Source organism: Pelodiscus sinensis, chromosome 13 (assembly GCF_052426305.1).
Source record: "Pelodiscus sinensis isolate ZL-2025 chromosome 13, ASM5242630v1, whole genome shotgun sequence".
NCBI lineage: Eukaryota > Metazoa > Chordata > Testudines > Trionychidae > Pelodiscus > Pelodiscus sinensis.
The window spans coordinates 46,150,357-46,177,712 of NC_143064.1; the positions used below are offsets into that span (position 1 = coordinate 46,150,357).

The 27,356-nt window shown below is 52.1% G+C and overlaps 1 protein-coding gene across 2 annotated transcripts in view; it reads left to right on the forward strand.

Annotated features, from left to right (window-relative positions):
• The first annotated feature begins 3,507 nt into the window (after nt 1–3,507).
• Nucleotides 3,508–27,356, forward strand: part of GABRQ (gamma-aminobutyric acid type A receptor subunit theta) — a 98,697-nt gene continuing 74,848 nt past the window's right edge. The window contains exons 1-2 of one of the 2 annotated variants that reach the window (XM_006136299.5): nt 3,508–4,620; nt 8,608–8,696. In XM_006136299.5, the coding sequence (XP_006136361.1) occupies nt 4,541–4,620; nt 8,608–8,696 (169 nt within the window). In that variant the 5' untranslated portion in view covers nt 3,508–4,540. The remainder of the gene's footprint in view (nt 4,621–8,607; nt 8,697–27,356) is intronic. The other variant, XM_006136297.5, reaches the window with a different exon arrangement.

Below are 27,356 nucleotides of genomic sequence, written 5' to 3' on the forward strand. Positions count from 1 at the left end.
GCTGTCTCTACTCAAAAGATCTTGGAATCATTGGGGCTAGTTCCCTGGAAACATCTTCTCAATGTGCAGTGGCAATCTAAAAAGCTAATAATATTGGGAATTATTAGGAAATGAATGAATAAGACTTTTGAGTCTTTTCAGCTTGGAAAAGAAATGACGAAAAACAGGGGGGAAGGATAAGTTAGAGGTCTAGACAATAATGAAGGGCATGGAAAAATGTAATAAAAAATGTTATTTAGTTATTCATGAACCTAACACAAGAAGGTCACCCAATGGAATGTATAAGCAGCAGATGTGAAACAAACAAAAGAAATTTCTTCATGGTCAACCTGTGGAACTCTTTGCCAGGGGAAGATAGAAAGGCCCAAACTATAACAGGATCCCAAGAAGAATGAAATAAGTTCATGGAAGATGCATCCATCAATGGCTACTCACCAGGATTGGCAGGGATGGTGTCCCTAGTCTCTTTTGCCAGAAGCCGGAAAGGGAATGGATCATTTGATTCCCTTTTCTGTTGATGCCTTCTCAAGTACCTGACGTTGGCCGCTGTTGGTAATACTGGGCTAGATGGACAATTGGTCTGACCCAGTATGGCCATTCTGATGTCCTTACACAGAGCCCCAGTGTATCTGCCCCCTGCCCCCAATGTAACCCACTAGCCCCCACGCCCTTTCCGGAGCCAAGATAAAGCCCAGGAGTCCTGACAGTGTCTGTCTGTCTGTCCCTTTGCACAACGTGTAATAAAGAAAGAATATATATTAAAATGAGAAGGCTAACCACGGTTCCTTAAGTAACTTGCCACAAGATGTTATTAGAGCTGAGTGGGTCTAATATTTATTTAATTTTCTTTCTTTTTTATATAGGACTTAGATACAGTGCTCCTGTCAGATAATTGCTAAGTTATCTGCCAAAAAAACCAGAGATTTCAATTGCCTTAGAAGCCCCTGGAAAGAGGTGATGTGTGTGTGCGTGAGGGAGGGGGGTGAAAAGTGGATGGAGTCAATTCCCGATTTACTGCTTGACTTGTACTGAGCATGCTCAGTAACATTGCTGAAGCTGCTGTCCTCATTCTGTCCCCCATGCCCTCAGTCTGTCCCCTGCATCGTGGCATGCACAAGTCACCCCTTCCCTATCAAAATCTGAAATGGCGCCCCATGTGTAGAAGAACATGGTTCTGATCAACGTTCCCTCTAATATTTTCCATCCAGGTGCAGAATATGTGCACCAAGGCACAACCAGTAGAAACAAAAAACCTCAGCAGTGGGCACTCTGCTAATCAGCTGGGTGGCATCTAAATCTTTTCTGTGTGGCCACACAAGGGAATGCTAGTTCTGAACCGCTCCGCCAATTCCTGTGACCCTTCTGCAGTAGACAAGCCGAGCCAGTGTTCTTCCTGAGGTATGGAACAGCACACGCCTTTCATACAGATGAGCGTGGAAGGGTTACATTTTGATCAGTAAATGTCGATTTCACCGAAGACACCCAACCTAACGAAAAAAATTTCCATTGATAATAATCAGATGTGCAGACAGGCAGCGTAAGTCAAGTGCCGCTTGAGAGCTTTTGATTGGCGTTTGGTTTAAGGATATTTACAGTGTCGATTTTGACATGTGATGTTGACCGTCTTTTAACATAAAGGTTATAAAGCTTTCACTTTTTGAATCTCTGTCTCGGCTGTCACAAAGTAATTGTTGATTGATCCCCTGCAATTTCCCACAAGTTTGAAAATCTAAACCCATCAAAAATTGAAAAACCCCCAGTGCTAAAGTTGCTTAATTCTGTGCAACTGAGACAATATAAAAATAGGAAAAAAATGCTTAACACCGATTTTTATCTGCCAAAGTTATGAAAAAATGATTCAGGCCAAGTCTAACTACACGGGTGTTGCCCTGGTGGCATCTGTTGAAGACACCGGGCTGGGTAACTTTGGGGTTCATCTCCTATTCAGCAGGCTGCGAGGTCTGGGTGCTGCCGATCTGCGCAGCACTGTCCGTGTACCGATTATTATCCATGGAGGAGATGCAACGGCTGGTCTGTGAGAGCTGGGTGAATCCATGGCATTGTAGATTGGCCCAGCATATTACGGGAGGGAGGACCCCCCGCCCCTGCACCAGGCATGTGGTGAGCGTCCCACAGGCTGAGGATGCTCCCTGCTGCCCCAGCAGTGGGGCACAGCACCCCCCACGGCTCCCCATTCTCTTCCAGTCCGCTTTAATCACCGCAGAGGGCCCTCTGCAAACCCTGGCCCAGACCCTGAGAGGCTGCAGTGCGAGGCCCCTTACCGGTCCTAGCACGCAGGCTCTGAACTGGTCCTCACCTTTCTCTGCAGACCAAGCAGCGTCTGGCGAGTAGCCCTGCCCTTTTCTCTCCACGCTGCCCCCTTAGCCGGTTCCACCCCAGCCCAGAAGAGCAGCCTGCGTAGGAACGTCCATTGCCACGGTGTGTTCTGGCCTGAGCCTGCCAGCTTCCCTCTGGCTGCAGGTTTGGGAGTGGCCGTCGGCCCGAGCACACAAAGATCGCTAGCTCGTTTCACACAGGTCAGGGAGCAGCATGACCCAGGCTGGACCTGAACCAGAGCCCTGGCTGGGGATGCCACCTCGCAGTCCCTTGCAAAACCAGAGCTAGGATCAACTTCTCCACTATGAGCCGGGGGGCGGCAGAGAATTCTCCGCCCTGCGGGCTGGAAATGAGGGCGGCTCTTTCCAGCGACAGCAGAGCAGGGAGCAACGTTCTCACCGGGGAAAGAAAAGGCACGGTCGGTGCTCAGCTCCCCTGGGTGCCTGTCCCCTGGACCGACGCTTGAGGAGCACTGGGTGCTGGGTGAGTTCAGCCACTGGGACCAATGCTCTGCCCGTTTGGCCACTGTGAGCTTGGACGGAGTAGAAACCTTCAGGGCCTAAACTAGCTTCCACGTGAGGTTAGGAAGACACCTCCTGTATCATTGTGTTGTTCACTGGCCGTGGTGAGAGATGCAGGGCTGAGCCCGTTGTCTGACCCAGCCTGGGACTTCCTCCTACAGAATCCACGCCCTGTTCCCAGGAAACAGTCCTCCCGGAAAACCTATGCTGCATGTTTTAGCCAGCGGGGCTGGGTTATTGCCTTACTTGACTGGGTTTGATCAGAAAAAGACCCAGAGCTGACCAGGAATGCATCATGAGAATGACTGTTTGCTTTGTGGGCAAACCCCCAGTGTAAGAAGCTGACGCTTCCAGATTTTCAACCCCCCCAAACTTGTGCTTTGTTGGGCCAATAGCTCTGGTCCGGTCTAAATTCCAAAAGCAAAGCAAGATCCTTTCGCTGGCTCACCCTCTTGCCCAGAATTTCTCTCTCATCCACCAGGAGCCTGTAGGAATTGCCCCGAAAGGCGTCCTGGGAATGCTGTTAGGCCCCCTCGTCCCATGGGTTAGAGACACACTCATGCACTTCGCCTTCTCCTCCAGGATCTCGCATCTATCTTGTCAAGCCGTTTCAAATGGCCGCAACAGTGTTCTGCTCCAGGACCAATCGGTCTCTTCTCCAGACTCATCCTCTCCCCTCAAAGCCTCATTTCTTCTCCCCCCACCCAGCCTTGATAAAATCCCTTCTCCAAGCCAGCAGGGGTTAATGTTGTCAGCCATGACGTCAGGATCCTAATTTGCCCATAGATTTTTTTTTTCCCTTCCCCAATCTACAAAAGTCTCTCTCTCCTCCCCTCTTGTGACTTTGCAATGAGCAGCAAAACTCTACAGGAGCTGCAGCAACAGCATACAGAAGCCATGCATCTCTGCTTTTGAGAGCAGTTCTTCTTGCTTCCCCGGGATTTTTCCTTCTGTTTTGTGGGGGTTTTTTTTTAACCCTTTCACACTATCCATCCAAGTCAACAGCATCAGGGGGCAAGTAAACTCAAATCCAAAGGCACCCTGGGGTTGCATGTCCCCCCCCCAAACAAAACCCAGAGGGAGGAGGGGAAACAGAAGAGTAAAGGGTAGGTGAAATCTAGACTAAAATTGCACTGCCAGATAACTGTCACCCTGCCCCCCTCCACACACTCTCACACTCACTCACTCACACACACACATCCACACACAATCTTTCTCCTCCTCCTCCTCCTCTTCTGTGAAGGTGGATAACAGGATCCATGCAACATCTGCAGAACTGGATGGCAAAATAGCAGGGGGGAAAATAATCCAAGTGGAGCATTCAGGGGAGACCGGGTTCTTTTTTCTACCTGTGAGATTCGCTTCCACATTTTGCTGAGTCCATTTTGGGGACATTTCATTTTTCTCTCTCTTGGGATTTTGTCCATTGCCAGAGGATGTCTCTTGTCGAGAGGATGCTGAAAGGAAGAGGAGGCGAATTCTTTGACTGGCACTGAAGGGAGGGGGGGATACATATTTCCCCCGTTTTTTTTTTACTGTCTTGTGATTTTTTTTAAAAAAAAAATAAAGGAAATTATTTGTTGTCTTTTTTTCCTTTTTTTTTCTTTTTTTTGGAGGGGGATTTCAGAAGATCTTTCCCTCCCCTCCCAACGTATTTTTTTCCCTCCATCGTGCTTGTGGAGATGTGGAGGTTTCAGGCAGACAGATTGAGTGCAATTGTCTCTGCTTTCGCGGCGCTTTGTCTTGCCTGCTGTGCGCAAAGGTAAGGATTTGATTTCCAGGGTGCAGGGACAGATGGGGGGTGGGCTTATAGGAGTGGGCTGGGGGGGGAGTTTTGTTGGTGGGGGTCTCTTCTCCAAATGGCTTTCCTGGTGCCTGCTGTTTATTTCCTAGTCAATTGCATATTAGGGAGAGGAAGGGTGCTCAGGCATAGGCAAGATCTCTGCAGCCGGGAGCTCACCATCCAGCTCGTTTGCATCCCAGTCACCGACTGTAAGAGAAACTGACAAAATGAAGCCTTGTACTGGGAAACATGGTGCCCAGCAAGCAGGGATGGAACTGAATGCAAACCCTGAACTGTAGCAAAGGGCTACCTCGAAAACCCCACACTGCCTGCCTTAGCCATGCATGAGGCTGTAGACACAGCCTGCACACGCATCCACACTCACACATGTCCTAGGCATGTGTGTACTCACACCCACTGTGCGTTACAGATGCAATGCAGCCAGCCGTCATGCAATATTTATTCATTGCATGCACACATGTAAATATGACCATATGGCTATATGTGCCATGCATACACACACATCTATGTATGCATTACTATATAAAGTGTACAGTCATACAGTGTATCATATCGCATACTGTGGGCAGGATACTAGACGCGCAATGCATGCGTCCACAGTTTCCTGCTTAGTAATATATCGCATATACACAAGCAGAGATATGACTATATATATATATGGACACAAGGTCCATGCATTCACACATGTACACACATCCATAGTGGACAATGTAGGTGGAGTGCATTTCTACACTAATATTTATCCACTGCACACACACATACCGTGTATACACATTTACACAGTTCATTAATAGACAGGGTTATTACATACTGGCTCTGTATTCACATACCCTTGCCTATATAATATTGCACTAAGACACATTTGAGGCCAGGCACAAATCTAGATCTATAATCCATGTTCCCTGTTAACACAAAGACACAGGTGCGTGCACACAGGCACATGTGCAGATTCATGCCCACACACATCCCTTGACTCCTACTGCTTAATGCATGACACATACACTGTACACTGAGAAATATACACAGATTCCTGCCATTGTATAGGCACATGTGGATTCTGCCCTCTCATATATGGCCAGGCACGTGCAGATGCATAGACTTCAGTTGGCATACTGTAAACACACACCCTTCACACATGCATGATGTATACACGGCATGTACGCTCGCACCCATGTTCACTAAGCATCTTACACGCACATACAGGATTGATACCTTTGGATGCGCGCATACGTGTACAGTGCACGTCCACACCCACTCAGTCTCAAGTGTACAATATTGAAAGAGATACATGTACAATTGACACATGGACTGTATCCTACGTTCATACAGTTTTGGCGCTAAGGTACAGCCACATGCCCACACCTGTGCATCTACACAGATCGTTTGTTCAGAGGAAGGGAGATGGCCTTACAGGACAGGCACACAACTGAAGAGACAGAAGACCTTGTCCCGATCTTTTTCTTTCCTAGCACACACAAGCTCCCATTGACTTTGGGGGCAGATATTTGTAGTTTGTGGGGAAGACTGGGACACCACGGTTCTAGACTTCTTGTGTGACTTTTTTTGGAAACAACGCGTACTCCCTCCCGGCCTATTTCCCTGTCTGTAACATGGAGGTAAGGATCATTTCTGACTTGTTGCGGGGGATGAATGCAAGTTTGTAAATTCCATTGAGGGTGAAGCACGAAGCATTTGGGTTGTTGTACGCATATATGAAAACCTGGTTGTACACATGCACTCACATGTGTACAACTAAATGCACATGTATCTGGAGTGTGCACATGTATATACCTATACAATTTCCCAAAATATATACCCATGCAAATATGTGTGCAGATATCCATAAGTCCAGTACATGCTTATCTACACAAATATATTTACCCTGTGTATGCACAGAGACAAGTGTACACATTCATTGGTACGCCCCTCCCCCATTTTCCTGTGGACTTGTGTAAAGACATACTTAAATAAATTAAAAGGGCACATGTATAAGAAACCCAGCGTGTATACACATGTCCTTCAGCATATTCACTGAACAGTTTTTCTGTGTTCCTAGACTGTGCCAAGATAAAACTGTTGGTTTACGTTCACATGTACACATTCTGATTGAAGGTGTATCCAAGCACACACAGGCTCATGCATCCAGATCAAAACCACCTGCCCGGACCGATCAATTTACCCACGTTCCTACCTCATACTCATGCACCTGTACCCACATATTCATGCCCCTTTACAGATAGATCTTTAATACACACACATGCACATATCTGTGTGCCCAGATGTACAGCACACACAGAGAAAGAGAGAGCTCTGTTTTTGCACAGCCATCCACATGCCAATCCATACTCGTGTGAATACAGGTCTCTGCACGTACTCAGCTCACACATAGACTCATGCACACCATGGAGGTCCATACACATAAATCACCGCCACACGTGTACAAGGGCCTGTGCCCACAATCTCCAGCTCCAGGGAGACACCCAGGTTGGTGGAAGGGGTAGTATATTGTGTTGCCACTTTATGTCCTAGACTAATTTGTTGTCGAAGGAAGGATGGTCTGGAAGAAGTGTCTTTTTCATGGATTTGGCGTTCAACCGATGAGGGAAAAGACTGCTGTTTGATGATATGTGCACCCAAGCGCCATAGAAAACAGAGCTGGGCCGAAGGTTGGGTTGGGGGACCACCCAAGTGGAAACACCTGCACTCGTGTGTTTTGGAGGTTCAGTGTAGCTTCTTGCTGCCTATCATTCCACTATCACTTCCCTTGTGTCTAGGGCTCTTTGATGCAGGTCAGCTCTCTCGTTCACATGGCTGGAAGGAATTGGAAGGCCAGTAGCAAGGGAAGGAGTACATGGGGCTTGGGAGGGAAAATACCATGATCTAGGCACACTGAGCCAAAGATGGACTCTTCTTGCCTCTCTGTTGCTAAGACCATATTACAAGCTGCTGTGATACAGTGATAACATATTTATTTTCAGAGGCCAAAGATCATCACTATAATGTCTAGGTGCATGTGTGTAGGAGAGCGAGGGTCCTTTGGTGCATGGCTAACCTGAGAGAATGCCTGGGTGTACAAAATGCAAAGGGGAGATTGGATAGGCGAATATTTGGGTTGGGAGTAAATATCCTGGGGAGTTCAGTGTGTATTATGTGTGATGAAACTGGGTGTCTATGTAATGTGTGTGTGTGTGTGTGAGAGAGAGAAAATGCCTAGTGTGTTACAGATGAAGTGTGCATGAAAGTGTGAGAGGGAGGTGGCATCTAGAGGTATGTAACAGGGCAAATTTGTGTGTAATTTAGTGTGTGTGTCAGAGATACAGCGAGTGTGTGTAAATGAAGTGTGGAAGCCCTGTGTGTGTGCATGGTAGAAGACACAGAGTTATGTCGTGTGTGTGTGTGTGTGTGTGTGTGTGTGTGTGTGTGTGTGTGCAGTAGGAGAGAACACAAGGCTGTGGGAAGAAAGTTGAAAGGCTGCAGAGTGTGACAGAGATGGAGGCTGTGTGCACAGTGTTGTGCGGGTGTATGTGACAGGGACAGCAAGTGGGGGAAGAGAGTGTGTGTGCGCAGTGAGAGATTGAGTATGAGTTTCTACAGGACACGTGTAAGTGCCCCAGGGGACCACCCCTCTAGGGACTGGTTGACAGACTTTTTAAACTGCATGGGTGTCCCAAAAAGCTTGTTTTCGCCAGGGCATGTGCAGCGTGGAAGAGGGCCAGGATCGTTGTGCGGGGGTGTGAGAGAGGAGGACTGTGATGCCAGAGAGACGGGGAGGGGGTGTTTGCGAGAGGAAGAGCTCATGTGTGAGGCAGGGAGCATGTGTGGGCCTGCGCATGCGCACCGGGATGCAGCCTGTACGCCAGGGAGGGTCTCGGCCCTCCGCCAGGCCCGCCGCATGCCTCTGCCGTGTGAGGACGCTGACAAGAACCTCTGCTGCTTCTCTTTCAGCCCCTCCACCGGGAACATTTCTGTGGTGAAAGAGATTGTGGACAAACTGCTGAAGGGGTATGACGTCCGCCTTAGGCCCGACTTCGGAGGTACGGTGAGCCAGGGTCCCGCGCGCTGGGGGTGTTTGCGATTCCAGGAAATGGAGCAGAGGCGCTAGAGGCCTCGCTGCCCCGTAGGCGGGTGCCACCTGTCCCGCTGCTCGCGACATGCATCGACCTGTGAGCTTTCCCCCTCTCCGTGCGCTCTCTCTTTTCCTCCCCCATTCCTCCCCTTACCCTCCTTCTGATTCCTTTGCCCTCTCTCCCTCCGTTTTCTCCCTCTGCCTGTCGTTCTCTGTAGAGCCTTCCTTCTGCTCTCCTCCCCATAGCCCCTCTCAGATCCCTGCTGGCCCTGCCCCTCTCCTCCGCTCCCTCCCTCGCCCTGTCTCTACGGTGGGTGCGTGACGCTGTTTGGCATTCCGGGGTCGTTCGCTGGCTGCGGACCCTGTAACGTGCCATCCCGCAGTCGGATAAACGGTGTTGCTCGGGGTTTAACCTCACTCACTGGCTGCCCCATGCTTCCCGTCCACCCCTGTTCCCCCCACAGCCCTCCAGTCTGTATCTCAGGGACTCTGGCGTTTCGGCAGCGCTGGGACATTGGCGCACTAGCTGCCTCCGTCTGCCCCGTTCACCGCCTCGTACAGAGCTGGGGCAGGCTGTGGTCAGACCAGCTGCTGGGCGGGCTGTGGGTTTGTCGGCCAGGATCTCTGTCTGCTGACTCCATGGGCAGGGATTTCCAGCCCCCAGGCGCGGAAGCAGAGGAAGGTAGAAAGGGGGCCCCTTTTCGTTTTTGGGTGCGTGGGGAAATAGTGACAAGGCCACGGAGCCTGGTCAATGGGTATTCAGTGGTGCCCGCGAAGTAGTGGGAACTAGCCTCCGGAAACCCAAAAGCCGGCTCTGTGGTGACGTGACGGTTGAGTCACTTTCTCTTGGACTCAGCTTGTTCGGGTTATTTTTGGCCTGAGCGGGGTGGTGCTTTCCCTTCCCGGGTAGGTGGGAATTGATCTCAGCCGCCCCGAGGGTTGCAGAGGAACCAGCGTCTCTTCCGGAGACAACAGCGGAGAAGCAGCTCTGTGTCCTTGCTTTCAAGAGGGCAACGTGCCCCTGATGGGGGGAGAAAGTCTCTCGCGCGAGACCTGAGCCGAAGCCCTTGGCAGGAAGATTCACGCGGTGGCAGGAGCTCTGGACCAGTCCTTAAATAGCCAAGTTCCTCTCTGCTCCATAAACCAGCCGTTCTCTCAATCATCTCCGACTTCCCTGCACCTCACTCAGAGCTGCTCCTACGCCCCCACTGGCCGGGATCGTGGTGGGGCAGAGACTCTCCCCTGTAAAATGACTCCTCCCTGGGGCAAAGAGGGGCAGCCTGGAATTTCAGGGGCATGGCGGGTAGCCGCACGCGGCAGGCAAGAGGGAGGCGATGAAGCCTCTTTGGATCCCGACTGCAGGAGGGCTTGCTGAAAAGGGCTCACCAGGGAACCACAAAACATCCCTGTCAGCCGGCTGTCCCCTGCCACAGAAGTTGGTGCAGTCACATTTTATGAGAGAAGAGCTGCAGAGATGCCATAAAAAAAGGCAAGACAGCCTCCTAGGAAGCCTGTGGGATTATTGGGCTACCGTAAAACACAGTCGGTGGTCGAGCCATGTGCAAAGGCGACAGGAACGCTGGGAGGGGGCTTGTGGGGTACACTGGTTAGTGCTGCAGGAATTGCTGCTGGGTGACCATATATTCCCAAAGGGAAAATGGGACACTGCAGGGGGATGTCCTGAGGCCTTCCACCCCCCATGAGGTCCCGTGTGCCCCCCCAGCCTCCTGCCTGTATGGGTCTGGCCCAAGGGCTCCCTCTCCCCCCGCATGATTGGCCATCCTGCTCCCTGTGCTAGCCTGAGGCCTTCCTCTCCCTACCCTCACGCACGGGACCAGTCCAAGGCCACCGTCTGCTGCCCACCCACATAGGGTCGGCGTTGCTGCTTGTCCCCCTCTTCCCGGCACATTCCTGCATGCCTTGCAAGGGGCCAGCCCCCCTTGGCATTCATCCCATTGGCTCTTGCCAGCACATGGCCAACTGGCAAGGCCAACTGGGACAAACGCCCAGTTTTGCCAAAAACCTGAGGCCGCCCAGGACAAAAGGGATGGTCCTAGCCAAAGCAGGACTTGCAGCCACCCCCGTGCTGGCTCTGGAGCTGGTGGTGAGACCCTTAAACCATCTGACCTCAAAACCTACGGGAGCGTCTCCATTTTTTTCCACCCGTTTGCCCAGCGCTGGCCACATCTCCGTAGTAGAAGCAGAGAGGGCGCCCCCACGCGCTGGTGTGTAGCTGTTGCTCTCCAGACTTTACTACACACGGCTCTGCTCCTTTCTTCCCCCCTTTGGAAGGGCGCCGTGGCTTGTGGTCTGAGCTGGCGGCGCCATTGGCGCTCTAAGGCTGCACGGGCATTGAGCCTCTCTGGATGTGTGGGTCTGTTGCCCTGGCAGATCCTAAAATAAGAGACCCGGTGGTAGGAGTAGGAGTTGGACCGAGCCCCAGGACCACAGAGGGGTCCCCCATAGACAGGAGCGGGCGACACATCTCAGTCATTGTTAACCTAGTGAGGGGGAGGGAAACATCTCCCTGGACCAGCGCCAGGCCCCAGAGCTATCTGGGACCCTGAGACCTTGAGCCAAATCTGTCCCGGGGGCAAGTCTGCAGAGGCGGGTGGTACCACACCAGGGGGTGAATACGGGTGACTGGGTTTTCTAGTTCCTTCCTGGCCCTGCCCTGCAGGGGCTGTGGTTTCCACCTTATCCCATCCGTGGAAGCAGTTGGAGAATTGCACCTTGGATAAGAGAGCAGGCTGCTTGTGGGTGTGAGCTGGGAGGTACTTCTGTGGCCCCTACACACCCCAGGGATGTGTACCTCCCAGCTCAGGCCCACAAGCAGCCAGCAGGGGTCTCCTGGCACGGGGCTGATTCCACACCCCACCTCACAGCTCAGGCCAGGGAGGCACAGAGGCCTGCAGCCCCAATGCTATTCAGGCAGCTTGAGCCTTTGAGGAGCCGGGCCAAAGACAGCTCACAGGACTCCCTGGCAGTGCGCTTGTGGCCGGCCGAGCCACACTCTAGAGTTGTTAGTTTGCCATGGGGGCCGGAGGGCGCGTGCCCCCCAGCACTATGCTCCCATGAGTCATTGCTGCACCTGGAACTGGCAGTCGGGAGCTGCCCGAGCACCCCCAGCCCTGCTCCCTCCCTTTCTCTCATGTGCCACTTTCCATTGCTCAGGACCGCTCCTCCACCCCAAACATATCTGTGTCCCGTCCATCCCAGGGACAGGAGAGCTGCTATTCACTCCCTCTGCCCTCTCACCTGCTCCAGGTTCCAGACCCCAATTCCTCCTCTTCCACCTGCACTTCCCACCCAGCCCAAATTGCCTCCCCCATTCTCCCGCGCTCTGCGACCTGTATCCCATTTTCTATCTTCTCTGCTTTGCTCTGTGGGGATGAGGTGAAGGGGCAGCATGGGGGTGACTGTGTGCACGGCGAGGGGGGAATCCTGTCCGTGCAAACACCTTTCCTAAGTCACAGGCGCTCCCCTTCCCGGGATCCCTGTGCGCTGCCCAGACATGGGGCCTCGACGGAGCTGAAAGCTGCTCGCCGGCTCTCGCTGAGCGAGAAAGAGAACTCCAACTAATGCCAAAAGGAGGACAGGCCTGCTGGGGATTGCAGTTCACTTTTTAATTTTGAGATGCCTCGTTAGCTCCAGGCCGAGCCGAGTGGCTGAGAAACGTCAGCCACTCACCTCCTCCCCCCGCCCCTGGCTTTGAAGCCCATTAGACCATGGAGCAGGTTGGCTCTCAGGGGCCGTGCCATGGCAGGAGTGATGTGCGCCTCGGTTCAGATGAACCAGGAGTGGCAGGGAAGGGGGATCCTGACAAGCCCTCCTTCCCCAATCAGACAGCCGGACTCGGACCATGCTGCCCACGGGTTGCTAGCTGGGCAGACAGAGTTGCGGGGGGAGGCAAGGAGGCAATGGGAAGGACTCATCGGTGGCATCGCCTCGTCGGAGCACAGGTGCTCAGTCACACTAGCCTGAGTGACAGGTTGCCTGAGCTGGATGGCGGAGGCCGAGCTGTCCGGGATCGCATGGGGGGCATCGTGCGGAGGGGTGGGCTCTGGGGGAGGTGCCGGGATGGGGCAGGGTCTCCAAGAGGCAGTGATAGAACCAGGAAATGGCCTCTGACTAGAACAGCAAGGGGGCTGTGGAGATCAGCCTGTGAGGCCTTGTCAGAATGGGGGGAGGAGTGTCCCTGTACTGGAATGGAAGGGGTTGGCTATGTGGACAGAGAAGTCAATCTGAGCGGTCGGGAGGTCTCAGTCCTGGAATAGCAAGAACAGGGTAGTAGAGAGGGCAGGGGTGTAGGGTGCTTTGGCCGAGCTGAGGGGGAAGGGCAGGTTTCCAGCACTGGAGCAGCAGGCTCCCTGCCTGCCCTGGCCCCACACTGCTTCCGGAACCAGTCGGAATACTCCTGCAGCCCCCGGCGTGGGAGGAGGCTCCTAACGCTGTCCCCGCCCTGAGCACTGACTCCGCCTCTCCCATTGGTGGGAACTATGGTCAATGGGAGCTGCGGGGGCGGTGCCTGTGGGCACAGGCAGCACGTGGAGGCTTCCTGCCTCCCCAGGGTCCATAAGGATGTGCCAACTACTTCCAGGAGCCTGCCTTAGCCCCGTTGTGCCACTGAAAATGAGCCACCCATGATAAGTGCCGCCTCACCAGAACCCGTGCCCCTCACCCGCTCCTGCACTCCTGCCCCTGCCTTGAGCCCCTTTCTGCACCCAATCTTCCTCCCAGAGCCTGCACCCCTCACCCTTGCCACACCCTGCTGCACCCAAACACCCTCCCAGAGCCCATACCCTGCACCGCTCCTGCACCCCAAGCCCCTGCCCCAACCTAGTGAAAGTGAGTGAGGGTGGGGGGTGCAGTGAGCGGGATGGGGTAGGGGGTGGGGCAGTGGTGTTCGGGTTTGTGCGGTCTGACTGTTGGCCACCCTCCCTATGTGGGATCCACCAGGCTGGGCTGGGGCTTGTTGGCGTGACGAGGCGGGAGGAAAGGAGGGCAGGAAGCGTTCACTGCAGCACCCTGCCCAGCGCTGGGCCTTAGAGCTCTCAGCCGCTCCCGTGTGGACGCATCCTCCAAAGCAGGAGCAAACCCACTGAGAAGTCGCTGCCCCGGGCAGAGGAGACGCAGGAAACGGCTCAAGGAGCCCTGTTAAGCGCAGTGACTCAGCTGCTCTCCGTTGGTGCAGAGCCGCCCAAAACTCCACAAGAGTTGCAAGCCGATGGCCTGGCCTCCCGAGAGCAGCTGTCCCCGGCATCCATTAGGGGAGGCAAGGTTTTCTCCATGCCCCCCCAGACACAAAACTCCCCGCCCCCGGAAGTTAGTGTATTGGGTGTGGAAATAGCAGGTGCAGAGAGAATGCCCGGGGTCCTCACGGAGCAAATACAAAGCTGGTGACCTGGAAACCTCGCCTGCTCCCTTCTCTCTTCACATTTCCCCAGGGAGACAGAGTTACTGTGTACGGGGTCCCGGCTTTCAAAGGCTTAGGAATGCCCCGTCCATGCTGCCTGTCACCTGCACCGCTTTGTGGATGTAAACTGCCCTCCTGAAGACACTTACACACACCTGTCCTCTCCTCTCCCCTCATGGATCCCTCCCCTCCTCCAGCACACGCGCGCACACACACACACACACACACACACACACACACACACACACACACACACACCTGTCCTCTCCCCTCACAGATCCCTCCCCTCCTCTAACACACACACACTTCTCCTCTCCCCTCATGGATCCCTCCACCCCCTCCAACACACACACACACACACACACACACACACCTGTCCTCTCCCCTCACAGATCCCATTTGTCCCCTCTCTCTAAACCCACACACACACACACACACACACACACACACACACACACCTGTCCTCTCCCCTCACAGATCCCTCCCCTCCTCTAACACACACACACACACACACACACACACACACACCAGACCTTTCCCCTCTCTTCACAGACCTCCTTTCTCCCTCAAGCCCACACACTTGTCCCCGCCCCTCTTGTTGGAGACCCACGTTACCTTCACACACATGCACACGTGACCCTGTCTTATTACAAATCCAAAATTTTCTCGCTTCATTCCACTTCATATTTGTGCTAACCCACTCCCAGTACGCCCCCTCTCTCCTCTCTCTCTCTCTCACACACACACATTTCTGTTTTCTCTCTCCTCTGCCCCTCCTTACAGATCCCAATTCCCTTCCACCTCATTTATCTCCTCCTTGCCTCTCCTTCTCACCTGCCGCTGTGTCCAACATCCCCTGCCCTCAGCCCCCCATCCTCCCTCTTGCCTGCCCCTCCTCATAGCCCCAAACTCCCCACAGTCTCTGCTTGTACTTTCTCCTCAGTCGACGAGTGGGAATTCAATGGCGTTCAGTCCTCAGCCATTCCCTTTAGAAACTGTGCAACATCCACACTTGAAAACCCAGACTGGAAAAAGAAATGATGGCTGATGTATTCAAACAGCATCAGTGGTCCATGGTCCTGAAGGGACAGTGCTGGAAGGCTGAAGCCACCATGTTGGCTGAAGGGAATACAGCCCTCGCTGTCCAGTGTTTGACTGCTGGAAAATGTTTCATTGTAGTGGCGTTGCGGCATAAGAGCTAGGCACGTTGTTACACATTATTGTGAAGGGAGCTAAGACCACTCCCTGTGGTCATTTTGAGATAATGCTTGGGATTTCTCTAGCATGTTGTAGGTCTTCATGCACTGAGTTCACTTAGGATTTGTGATGGGGTGTCCCGAGCCCCAAAGGCCCCTGATGGAGGCTTGTGGCCTTGCCACACCCCGTGCAGCAAACCATAGAGAAGTCCTCCAGGAAAGCAGAGTGGCACAAAGGACACACCCAATCAGGGCCCAGCAAGCCAGTTAAAAGGAAGCTGTTGGCTCAGGGTGAGGCAGGGTTAGCCTTCAGAAAGGGCTGGAGAGCTGGGTTGCAGGAGGCTGCTAAAACAGGGAGTGTAGGCACTTTGCCCGAAAGGGGAGCCTTTAACAGGAGATAAATACGATTTCTTAGCGGGGAAGCTGGGCACAGAGAGAAAAGGGATTTCAGATGGCTTGCCCGAAGTCTCACACTCCTGGCTTCTGCCTCCCCGCCCGGCAAGAAGAATGCTGTTTTCAGGTCACACATGTATGTACTATTACACTCTCAGGCTAAGTCTACACTTGCAGTACGGCCGTTCTTACGCAAGAATCTGCAGAGCGTCCACACTGCCCGCCCCCTCTTGCACAAGGAAATTGACAGTACAACGTGGTAAGAGAGGACTCCTTGCACTAGAGTTACGCTCTTTTTTTATCAGGTGTAAACCCTCTTGCGCAAGAGGGCAGTGTGGACTCCAGGCAGGGCTTTCTTGCGCAAGAAAGCCCTGTGGCTAAAATGGCCATCAGGGCTTCCTTACGCAAGAGAGCATCCACACTGCCATGGAAGCTCTTGTGCAAAAGCACAGCTCGCACATGGACAGTGTGGATGTTCTCTAGCACAAGACTTCTTGCACAAGAACCCTTGCGCAAGATGTTCTTGCACAAGAAGCCGCCAGTGTAGATATAGTCTCACCTACTGTAACCAGGCCTTTGTCGAGGTCTCGCACACCAAGCTTGGTCAATGATGTGCAAGGGGAACCCAGGGGAGTGAGGAAGTTGGTTTGGCGATTCCCTACCAGGTGGCAAGGAATTAGACCTCAAACTGAGGTCCTGCATGCTTGTGGGCGTCAGTTAACCCAATACGCTTTTCATGGCAGTAGGAAAGGATGTTTGTTTTCATGCTCGGGCCAAATTCTGTGTTGAGTAATTGCATTCCACGTCCCTAGACTCCCTTGATGCCGTCCTCTTCACTTCCTGTCTGAAACTGTTGGGTACCATGACTTTCTACTCTTCTACAGCTAACCCTGGGGTGGCTGCCTATTTCAGTGAAGGTTTAATTGATTCTTGTTTACCTGTTGCTGCAGTTTATAAAGTGCCTTTGGATCATGTGGTAGATGGCTGTCTGTAAATATGTAAGACATGATTATAATTACTATTATTAGTATCACCTGACTCATAAATCTGAAGCATAACCCTTTGTCTACGTTGAATGTATAGTTCCATTCGGAGCAGGGTGAATAATTTTTAACACGGTATTTTGTCCACGAATTCTGCCTTTTTCTGTTCCCAAACGGTTTATGAACAATTGGTGATTTTAATAACATTTATTCATTACTGAAGGTTTTAGGCTGAATGCTTTGTGGCCTGTTGATTGGCCAGAAGCCATTTGTTGTGATTATTCAGGATGCAAACCATGAGCTATTTGAATGGCCTCGCAAGCCGCACGGTGGTGTTCTGTCCCTGATTGGGTTAGCAACGTAACTAAGACTCAGACTTCTGGTCTGAATGCTCCCAAAGACAAACTTTAAATTCGCTTTCCCAAAATGTTCTCTGGTATCTGCTTAAAAGCCTCTGTTCCCATGGACAGTCTTGCCAGCAAGCTCGCTTACCAGACTATTCCCAGGAAGTTCATGAAGGAGTGCAAAAACCAGCTACGGATGGAACCTCCCGACCCAGGACTGTGATCTGGCAGGGCCAGGGATGTTGCTGGATCAAAGAGCCCCAGAGGCTAGGAGTGAGAGCCAGCTAGGAGAACATGGGGCTGGGGACCCCTGGCTGGGTCAGCACCAGGTGGTGGCTGGGTAGCCTCTGTCCCAGCCAGGGAACCCCTGGTGGCAGCAGCACCTTGCAGTGGGGCGGCCCAGGGATGGGAAAACCCAGGGAACCCCACAGTGGGAGCAGAATTGGCCCTGGCGGTGGCGGGGTGGCCCCGGATCAGGGAACCCTGGGTAACCCCTGGTGGCAGCAGGCTGGGGTGACCGGGCAGCCCTGGCCAGAGAACCCCAGCAGCAGCGGAGCCCAGCGGTGCCTGGGGAGCCCTGGGGAGCCAGCAGCAGGGCCAGCTGTGTCAGAGTGGGACTGGTGGCGTCCGGGTGGCTTGGCAAGGGGAGCCCACAGTGGCAGCGGGACTGGCAGAGGCCAGGCTGTCCAGAACCCCAGGAAACTCTGGCGGCAGCATGCGGACAGGCGGGTGAGAGCCCCAAAGAGAGCAGCCCAGAAGCAGGGGAGCATTGACTTCCCCTGATCCGGCAAAGTCCCTGGTTCAGGACCGCTATGGTCCTGCGGGTGCCGGGCCAGGGAGGTCCCACCTATACAGTGAATCCATTTAAAAATTGGAAAGTGCCAGGAAAAACATTCACTCGCCTCGTATCTCAAAGCACTTGGCAGTCCTTAATTTACTAAAACTTCACAGCGTCCCTCTGAGGTAGGTCAATAGTTCTACCTTCGATCCGTCGCTGAGAAAACTGGTGCAGAGACTTTATATAAGTAACACGTCGGGCATGGGTGCAATACTGCATCAGAGCCTGCTAGCGTAGCGGAATGCAGCTCCTTTAGGTCAAGGGGTAAAGTTTGACATGGAGGGTCAGTGGTTCTATCTTAGCCATCCTGGGTCAGACCACACATCCATCTAGCCCGGTGTCCTGTCTGCCAACGGTGGCCAATTCCAGGAGCCACAGCGGGAGTGAACCCAACGGGTAACCATCAAGTGATCCCTCCCTTGACTCCCATTCCCAGCCTCTGACAAACAGAGACTAGGGACCCCATTCCTACCCATCCTGGCTAATAGCTATCGATGGACCTATGTCCCAGGAATGTATTTGGTTCTCTTTCTGAACCTTGTTGTAGTATTGATAACCCGTGGTAGGCAGTATGAGCTACATACACGCTCAGAGACCCGTGCGTGGGAAAGCTCATGTTTGCATGCACCTGTTAAAAACTGTACAGGAAAACAGCTGAGTGCTTTTAAACAAACACTGCCCTCAACAGGGGCGTGAAACTCATTAACAGAATTAACTCCATGTGCGCACAAGGTGCAATGCATTAGAGAGAAGAGCCCTATCAGCAAGATTAGATCTGTTCGGGGACTAGCTAGCTCAGACCCATTGTTCCTCTCCCCGTTGCACGTAAGACGACAGAACTCTTCATGGCTGTCCCTTTTGCAGGTCGGCCAGAGAACTGGTTTGCTCTGAGCAGCTTGTGCATTTCCTGGTGGTTCAGCTGTCACTACAGTAGGGTTGCCAGGTGTCCGGTTTTGAACTGGATAGTCCAGTATTTCAGCTTTCTGTTCGGGAAACAAATGGAGAAAATAGAAAGGAGAAAATAGAAATGTCCGGTCTTTTCTAAATAAGATGTAAAGTAGATTGTGGTGTAATGTCAAGCGTGCCTGGTATTTTTGTTGAAACCATCTGGCAAACCTACGCTCCAGCATTATTCAGCGACGCAAGGGTTCTGTTTCTGGGGTCAGCATTTTTCTCTCCCCTTGTTGTGTGTAGGAGCTGAGAAATCTGTCTTTGACCTTTTCTTGTTCACACTCCGTCCCTTCCCCCTTGCACAGACACTAGAATATTGCCGCTCACTGATTGTGCAATCAGATAACTGTGCTTGTGGCAGGGGTGAGGCCTAACCGACCTAGTGCAGCTTTGGTTTCAGATCTCAGGACCCTTTGGATCCGGTCTGGGAAGGCTTGAAGTGCAGTTACGGTTGGAAAAGAGCCTCTGTAAAAATTCCGTCTTGTGGCTCTGTAGTTGTAGTTGTTCTCCCTCAGCGACCTCCATGTCAAATTTGCTCAGTTTACCAGTCCAAACAAGAGATTTCTACCTGCCTGGGCTCTGGAAATCAAGCTGTGTTCTCACTGCTTTGGGCATCATCACCAAGCAAACAGACTCGGGACTTTACTGGGCACGATTTTTTTTTTAATTGTGTGAACGTCCTTTGCACTTCAGGAGCGTTATTGGCTCGGTGCGACTGGGAGCAGTAGAGAGTCTGGGCTGTGCAAACATTCACGGATGGATCCTCTCAACTGCCCTCCAACAGCATTTGACACTTCAGAAGCCGGGGTGCACAGAGATTAGTTCCAGATCAGTGGCAGGCCCAGGATTAGACCCCAGAAGTTCTGCTTCCCGTAACCGTCAGGGCAGAATGCAGGAGCGCCCGGGTTCCAGGCCACAAATCCTGCTCCATCTCTTGTGGGTACAGGGGCAGCCCGTGCATATAGGCTGACTCGGACGTTGCCTAGGGCACCGCATTAAACGGGGCGCCCAATGATGGCGTCACACCATTGAGGGCTATGGAGGTAGGGGCGTCGATCGCGCATTCTGCCTGGGGCGCCAGCTGCCGGCAGCCTGCCTCGGGCCGCCCCTGTGTAGGCAGATAGGAGCTTTTGCCTTTCTGATCTACCTTGACAACACACTGTGTCACAAGCTGATTTCCCTGATAGTGTATTGTCTGATTTCTGGGAGGGAGAGGGGAACTGATGGGAATAATTCACAAAGAATGGACTCTTCTGTCACCTTTGATTTTGACCATGCATAAGCTTCCATAGCAAATCCCACCACAAACTGTCGGCAGCTAGGGTGTGTCTAGACTACATGCCTCCGTCGATGGAGCCATGTAGATTAGGCTGATCGGCAAAGGGAAATGAAGCCGCGATTTAAATAATTGTGGTTTCATTTAAATTTACATGGCTGCCGCGCTGAGCCGACAAACAGCTGATCAGCTGTTTGACGGCTCAGCGCGCTAGTCTGGACGCTCCCGCGCCGACCTGAAAGCCCTTTATCGACCTCCCCCTTATGCCTCGTAGGATGAGGTTTACGGGGGATGTTGATAAAAGGCTTTCATTTCGACAGGGGAGTGTCCAGACTAGCGCGCTGAGCCGACAAACAGCTGATCAGCTGTTTGTCGGCTCAGCGTGGCAGCCATGTAAATTTAAATGAAGCCATGATTATTTAAATCGCGGCTTCATTTCCCTTTGCCAAACAAACAAATCTACATGGCTCCGTCGACGGAGTCATGTAGTTTAGACATACCCCTACTGAGCTTAGGTCCTTCAGCACCAAAACACGAGCCTCTACTACTTAAGCTAACACAGGGCTACAGAGAAGTAGTCTATGCTACAGAGAAGATCACATCTGCCACTGTCGATCTTCTAGTGTTCGAATGAGCGGGTCTAGCAAAGACAGCCAATTTCAGTTTGGAGGCTAGCGGGAAGTTTGATGGCAGAAGTAGGACACAAAGCAGGAGTTTTCCATATATCTGTCTGGTTTTTGCACACAGTTAACTCAGTACCATTGTTTGAAGTTGGAGCAGAAGTTGACAGGTGCCTGAATTAATAGGATGTGCTAATTACTTTCATGACTTGCAGAAGACGCCTATGCATATAGCAACCATACAAAATCCCCATCACCCATGCAGCCCAGGCAAGGAATTCTTTTGATGGGCAATTGCCATACCGTTAGTTGTTCTTTGTTGTGATCAGTTGTGGTGCCAAAGATCGGGCAAGTGGATTTTGTTACAAGGCTGGTTAAATTTCAGGCAAATGTTTGCTGAAATGACCATGATATCTGCACACCAGGAGTGGGCATTTTCCAAAGCAGCTAAAATTCTAGGTTCCCCTCTTGAACCCCCTTCATTGTTAACTAATCTTGTGCTTTTTTTCACATCATATAAATCTTTGGTGTTTTTCTTAAAGGCCCAGTTTCTGGAGTCTAAAGATTGGGGGTAAACCTCAGCTTTCATTAAAAGAAATGAAATATGAGCTAAGTGAACAACCCTAAAGATTCAGAAATCAGAAGGCAAAAAAAAAAAAAATCCCAAATGTATTATTCTTTCTCCAAAAAAATCTGATTTCTAAGAAAATCTCTTTAGTTTTAAACCAGTTTAATGATTTTTTTTCAGGCTTGGTTCAGGAGTTTTCAATGGGCAAGGCTGGCAAGACTGCATCCTAAAGGGGCCTGACATGTCTGGGGTGCACAACCCTACATGACCCAGTGCGCTGCTTCAGGTCTCTGGCCATTTGGTGAGTCATGTGACCAAAGGTCATGTGACAGTTTTGAGGCAGTGCTGCCTATAAAAGGGAGCCTGCTCCGTTGGAGGAAGGAAATGGAGGGTTTGTGGAAGGACCTATGAAGGATTCCCTGTTTCAGTCAGGTGGACAGTCTGGTAGAGATACCTGCAGAAGGTAGGTATAATGGGGATTAGCCAAGCAGCAGGTGCTGAGTTTCAGGAAGGAGCTATGAAGTCCATATTAGTTAGCTGAGTTAATATTAAATAATTAAAACCCTGCAGAAAGGGACTGAAATTCTGCCCCTGTGGGGGCTTTATCTGACGGTGAGTTGGCCTGGCTTACACTGACTTTCACCACTTTCTAAAAATCAACCCTCTTGACTGTATCTTCCAGAACTGGAGTCCCCCAGATCATTAGCCAGTTCCAGAATATTCAGGCCCAGCTGTTTATATTTGTAGAAAACTGGTATGGTCTCCCGCATCAAAGTTGTGCTCCTGTTCCATGCTGGATTGAAATAAATGTAGGTGCTGTAGCTAGCGGTATCCTGTAAAACACAAGAGAGAGTGACTGATGAATAAGAAGTGTAATTTCTTCATTAAAAATTTAAAAAAGGAAAAAATACCTTCCTGTTGCCCTGTTGATAAACAAGTCAACAGATTTTCTCGCTGTTAACAAATATTTGCAGCGTTTTATGATGGAGTAATGGATTTGATAGCAAGCAAAATGTTTGCATTAACCTGTTTAAATTAATTTGGTTCAGCTCACGCTACATGTCAGGGATTAGGTGGCTCAGGGCTTTGTAATAGGCACAAATGTTTTCCCACCAGTAGGTGCCGGGTTCAAATCCAGTCTTGGTTGATAGTGAATGACAACTGAGGACTGATCAATAATTGCTGGTGAATATCAGGACCCATCCTGCTTAGTGTTGATTGGTTACTCTGACAGTCTCAGGAAACATATTAGGAAGTGAATTGGCCGACCAATTTCCACTGGCTTTTAAAGGTGCCCACAAGACTAAGGCATGTTGGTAGGGCAATAGGGGTTCCCTTTGATAACGACTGTCCTTCCTGTGGCTAAACTGATGAATTTGGTCACTAGGGCTACGTCTAGACTGCATTGATTTTTCGGGATACCAGAGGTTCCCCAAAAAAGCAATGCTGATCCAAGGAACGCGTCCGCTTTTTCAAAAAACATTTCAGAAGAATGGACGCACTCTTACGCCATCCCTGTAAACCTCGTTCTACAAGGAGTAAGGGATGTCTTGAAAGAGCACTTTTTTCCAAAATTTGGCACCATGTAGACATGCCAAATTTCCGATTTAGCAGTGCAGTCTAGACATAGCGTAGAGCTCTTCATCCAGCACTAAATTGTCTTAAAATCAAAAAAGTTCATAGGGGAACTTTTTTAAAAGATACTTTTTTTATGTTGGGTTAAACATTGATCTGTTTGCCTGAAAATATTTTAGTCGGCCATAGTCAGGGCTGGTAAGTAGCCCCCATCAGATGGGTTTTGTTTTGCAAACTTGGCCAGGCACGTCACTTAAGTACATGCACTTTTCATCAGACCTGTTTCCCCATATCTGTTGTTTCATCCTTGCGAGCCAGTGGGATAGTGAAATCCACAAGAGCCTGGCTCGGACAGGCATCAGAGAGAGGCAGTGTGCTCTCATGGATTTCACTTCCTGCGGCTGCCCTAGACTTCGTGTGTGGCACTGGGCAAGTCACACAGAGCTTGCTTCAAAGCAAATTGATGTCAGCAGGTTGGGTCAGGATCTGAATCTCCGTGTGCCTACATTTGCCATCTGTAAGGTGGGGACAGTCATTTTGCCTTCCTTTCACCCATTAGCTGTCTTGTCTATTTACATTTGGGGCATGGGACTGTTTGTACAGCACCCGACTCAGTAAGGCGCTGAGCTAAGTACTCTGCACCCTTCCTGTGCTACCAGAGAGCACTTGGGGGCAGTGGTTTTCAAACGTCTTCACTTGGGTCACCAGAAAAAAAATGTTGATGCCTTAGACCCCGTGGAGATGGGCATAAGGGCTTTGGAGGGCAGGAAGGGGTATAGGGCTGGGACAGAGGGTTAGGGTGCAGGGTGAGGGCTGTGGGGTGAGGCTGGGTTGAGGGGTTCACGGTGTAGGAAGGTCTCTGGGCTGGAGCGGGGAGTTGGGGTGCAGGAAGAGGTCAGGGCTGGTGCAGCAGGCTATGAGATGGAGCTGGGAATGAGGGATTTCGGGTGCAGGAGACTTTGGGTTGGGGGGGTTCAGGGCTGGGTCAGGTGACTGGGGCACGGGCTTACCTCCCGTGGCTTCTGGTGAGCAGGGATTCGAAGGTTGACTTCCTGCCCGTTTGGCACCACAAACTGTGCTGTGCCCCAGAAGCAGCCAGCAACCTGCCCGGCTCCTAGGCAGGGGCAGGCAGCTAGCTACACATGGCTCTCACCTGCAGGCACTGGCCCTCCACAGCTCCTATTGGCTGGTTTCAGGCCAATGGGAGCATGGAGCCAGTGCTCAGGGCAGAGGTGGTATGGGGAGCCCCATGCCCCTGCTGCCTAGGAGCCCGACCTGCTGCTGGTCCCTTCGAGGGCCGAGCACAGTGTCAGAATGCATGGGGATTGGCCAAGGGTGTTCGAAGTGCCCACCAGGGTCCCTGGGTACTGAGCAACATGACCCAGTATCTAACAGTCTGCGACCCAGGGCTGGATCATGACCTGCATTTTGACAGGCGCAAGTGTCTGCAATCCCTGTCTATCCTGGGCTGCTTTTTGCACGTCTTCTGCGTGAAGTCCCTTCCCATTTCCCTCTCTGGGCACCAGAAGGAGACTTTGGGTCAGCCCGTGTTGTGTGTCCCTCCAGCTTCCCTGTCCTGGCTCACACGTCCCAAACGTTTGCACCTTCTTCTCTGGATAGTTGTAGCGAGAACAGGGTGGATCAGTGTAGGGATGTTAAACAGCAGTTAGTACGCTAATCGAGTAGCCCATGGAATTTCCATCGACCTCTCGATCAGTCGATAAGGGCGTTTGCTGTGGCTCTGCCTTTTAAATGTCGTTTTCTACAGCCGACTCCCAGATCATACCCTGTTCCAAATGCTGGACTGATGGACTGCTCAGTCCTGGCTCATGCCGTGTCCTCCGCTGTGCCTCTGCTTCCCCTCTCCTCTCCCTGTGGAGATGGTACTGGGGGGAACTGGCTTTTAAGACCCCCCCCAGCATCAGCTCCTGCTCCCCCCCATTTGCTGCCTCTGATAGAGTGGCAGCAAGAGGGGTGGGGAAGCGAGAAGTCAAGTAGGGACTTGACTACCCAATAAGCCTAGTTCATCCCTAGTTCAACTCTCTGACAGATCTTGGTGTTGGATTCGAAGTATTTGCTTGTGAAGACTCCTAGACGTCCGACTGTACCGTTGCTGGCTGTCCAGCTTTTCCAGCCACGAGGGAAGAGGGAAGTCGCATTTGAGTGAAACATTCATAGTTTGGTCTTTACGTTAAAGATTAGGACATTCTCTCCTGGCGAGTGAGGCACTCCAGTTACATAAAGAACTAGCATCAGGGACACAGGAGCTGGAAAATTAGCCTTAAATCCAACTGGGAGATGAGCTGCAAATCCATGATGAGACCAGGTGGAAGGCTGCTCCCATGGGTGTCTTCCCCATATTGACCTGGAGTGGGGCAGGCGGTGTGACGCAGTTCCCTTGGGTTGTCCTCTTTCCCGTTTCTCCTCATCTGGGTGCGGGTTGTCATGCCAGCGTCCGCCAGCTTCACCTGCCCGTAGAGGAGTGACACGGGACTGAGAAATCCGGGGTGGCTGTGTCTGGCAGATGGGAGGAGGGGACCGCACGAAGGAAAAGCCGCCCTCGTGCGAGGTTTGTTGGATTCTGCCATGCTCCCAAGCAGAGGCAGAACTTTAGAGAGGAACAGGACCAGTTCTCCAAAGAGCTCAGCTCAACGCCCACAGCTGGGGCCAGATTGACAGGCGAGATCAGCTCTCCGGTGGGCTCCCCAAGAACTCAGCACAGGGGGGAGAGCGATCTAACAATCAACAGCATCTTGGAATCCAAAGGGAAAGCTCCCCGCCTTCTGGACGCTGGCAGGACAATGGTGGGAGGATGAAAGGCCAGTCTGGGATCCTGGATCTCCGGTTGCTTCACTTCAGCCGGTGCAGAGCAAAGGAGTTTTGGGTCTAAGGAGACAAAGGGTGCAGGTTTCAGGATGTCTAATGCTGTGTCTAGGCAGGTCTCCCACACGGTTACCAGCATCTCGGTGGCCCTGGGAAAAGACGTGGGGACGCTTCCCTGCGACTCTTGTTGGTTTTCCCATACACTTAGGCTTGGGGTTTTGTTAGTGTCATTCTGTTTCCATGCCGTGGGAAAGCACATCCTGGGTTTGTAACCCAGACTGTAAAGTACGTTCCCGGCCCCCACGAAGCCCTTTACCTGCCCTCCCCTTTCCACCTACGCATGTCTGAGCGCGCCTGGAGGATGCGGCGCAGCCAGGTGGCTCCCCGCCCCTGCTCAGCCGGGAAGAAATGAGGGGACTAGAAGTCCCCCTCCAAGGCACAGCACCCAGGGGCTTTGAAGAGCAAATAGCCCAACAAGAAGTGCTCCAAGCAGGTTGTAGAAGCAGGGGCTGGACTGCAAAGGGGCGGCATCATAGCAGTGGGGCAGGAGAGGCTAACTGTCCCAGGAGCAGCCTAGGGGGGCATTGTCCCGGGGACAGCTGCAGTGGCATTGGGCTTAACACAGCCCTCCCTTTCCACAGCCATTGGGAGACCAGTGCCACTGCCCCTACCAGCCTTTTGTAGTCCCCCTATTCCAGCTGTGAGGCGGCTGCAGAGGGGCCTGCGGGCAGGGGCTTCTCCACCGGCCTCCTTGCCCAGTTGCACGGAGAGAGGAAGCATCTAGCTCAGGATACGTCAAGGGACAGGACAAAGTCTGAACCTCAGGATTTAGCGGGGGCTGCTCAGAGGGTAGATCAGGGATTGCTGCTGGGCCCACTTCCAGAATGCTGGTAAGTGACCAAGCCCCAGGAAATGTACTAGAACAATGGTCCATTTGCCTGTAGTTTGCCTGACTGGAGGGTGAGAGGGAGCTGGGCGTGTAAACTGCTCAGGTCCTTTTGACAATCCCGCCAGGTGCCTCTCCTCATCGTTGGTGCCCAAATACCTTTGAGAACCTGGCCCAAGGTAATTAGGCACATAGAATCATAGAATAATAGGACTGGAAGGGACCTCGAGAGGTCATCGAGTCCAGCCCCCCGCCCTCAAGGCAGGATCAATCTCCGTCTACATGCCTGTCTTGAAGCAGGTGAATCGTCCCAGTGAAGTCAAGGGGAGCAGACAGGCTTGCAAAGGAATTGCCCAGCGTTCATTTGCTTTCTCCTGCTTTTCATTCTCGGTTTTCAGCCTGCACGATGGATACCTTGTTTTTATTCCGCTCAGGTGTGTGCCTACCACCATCTCTTAAAATCAACCTCCGTCTAGCTTCCTCTCTAATCCGTCAATACCCACGGGACGGCTTTTGTAGTCCATTGCAGCCAATTGATTGTTCTCTCTCACTTCCAAATTTCCATGGGGTAGTCACAAGATCCCACTGTAATCCCTACTAATCCTTTAAAAAGGCCCATGGGATAGCCGCCGTAAGGCCCCGCGCCTCACAGATAGCAGCCCCTAGCTCCCAGCTTTCCCTGGAACATTTGCCAAATAATTATTCTTACGTGTATACCAGCGTGGTACGTCCCCTTCGGTAGGCTCCCACGGCAGAACT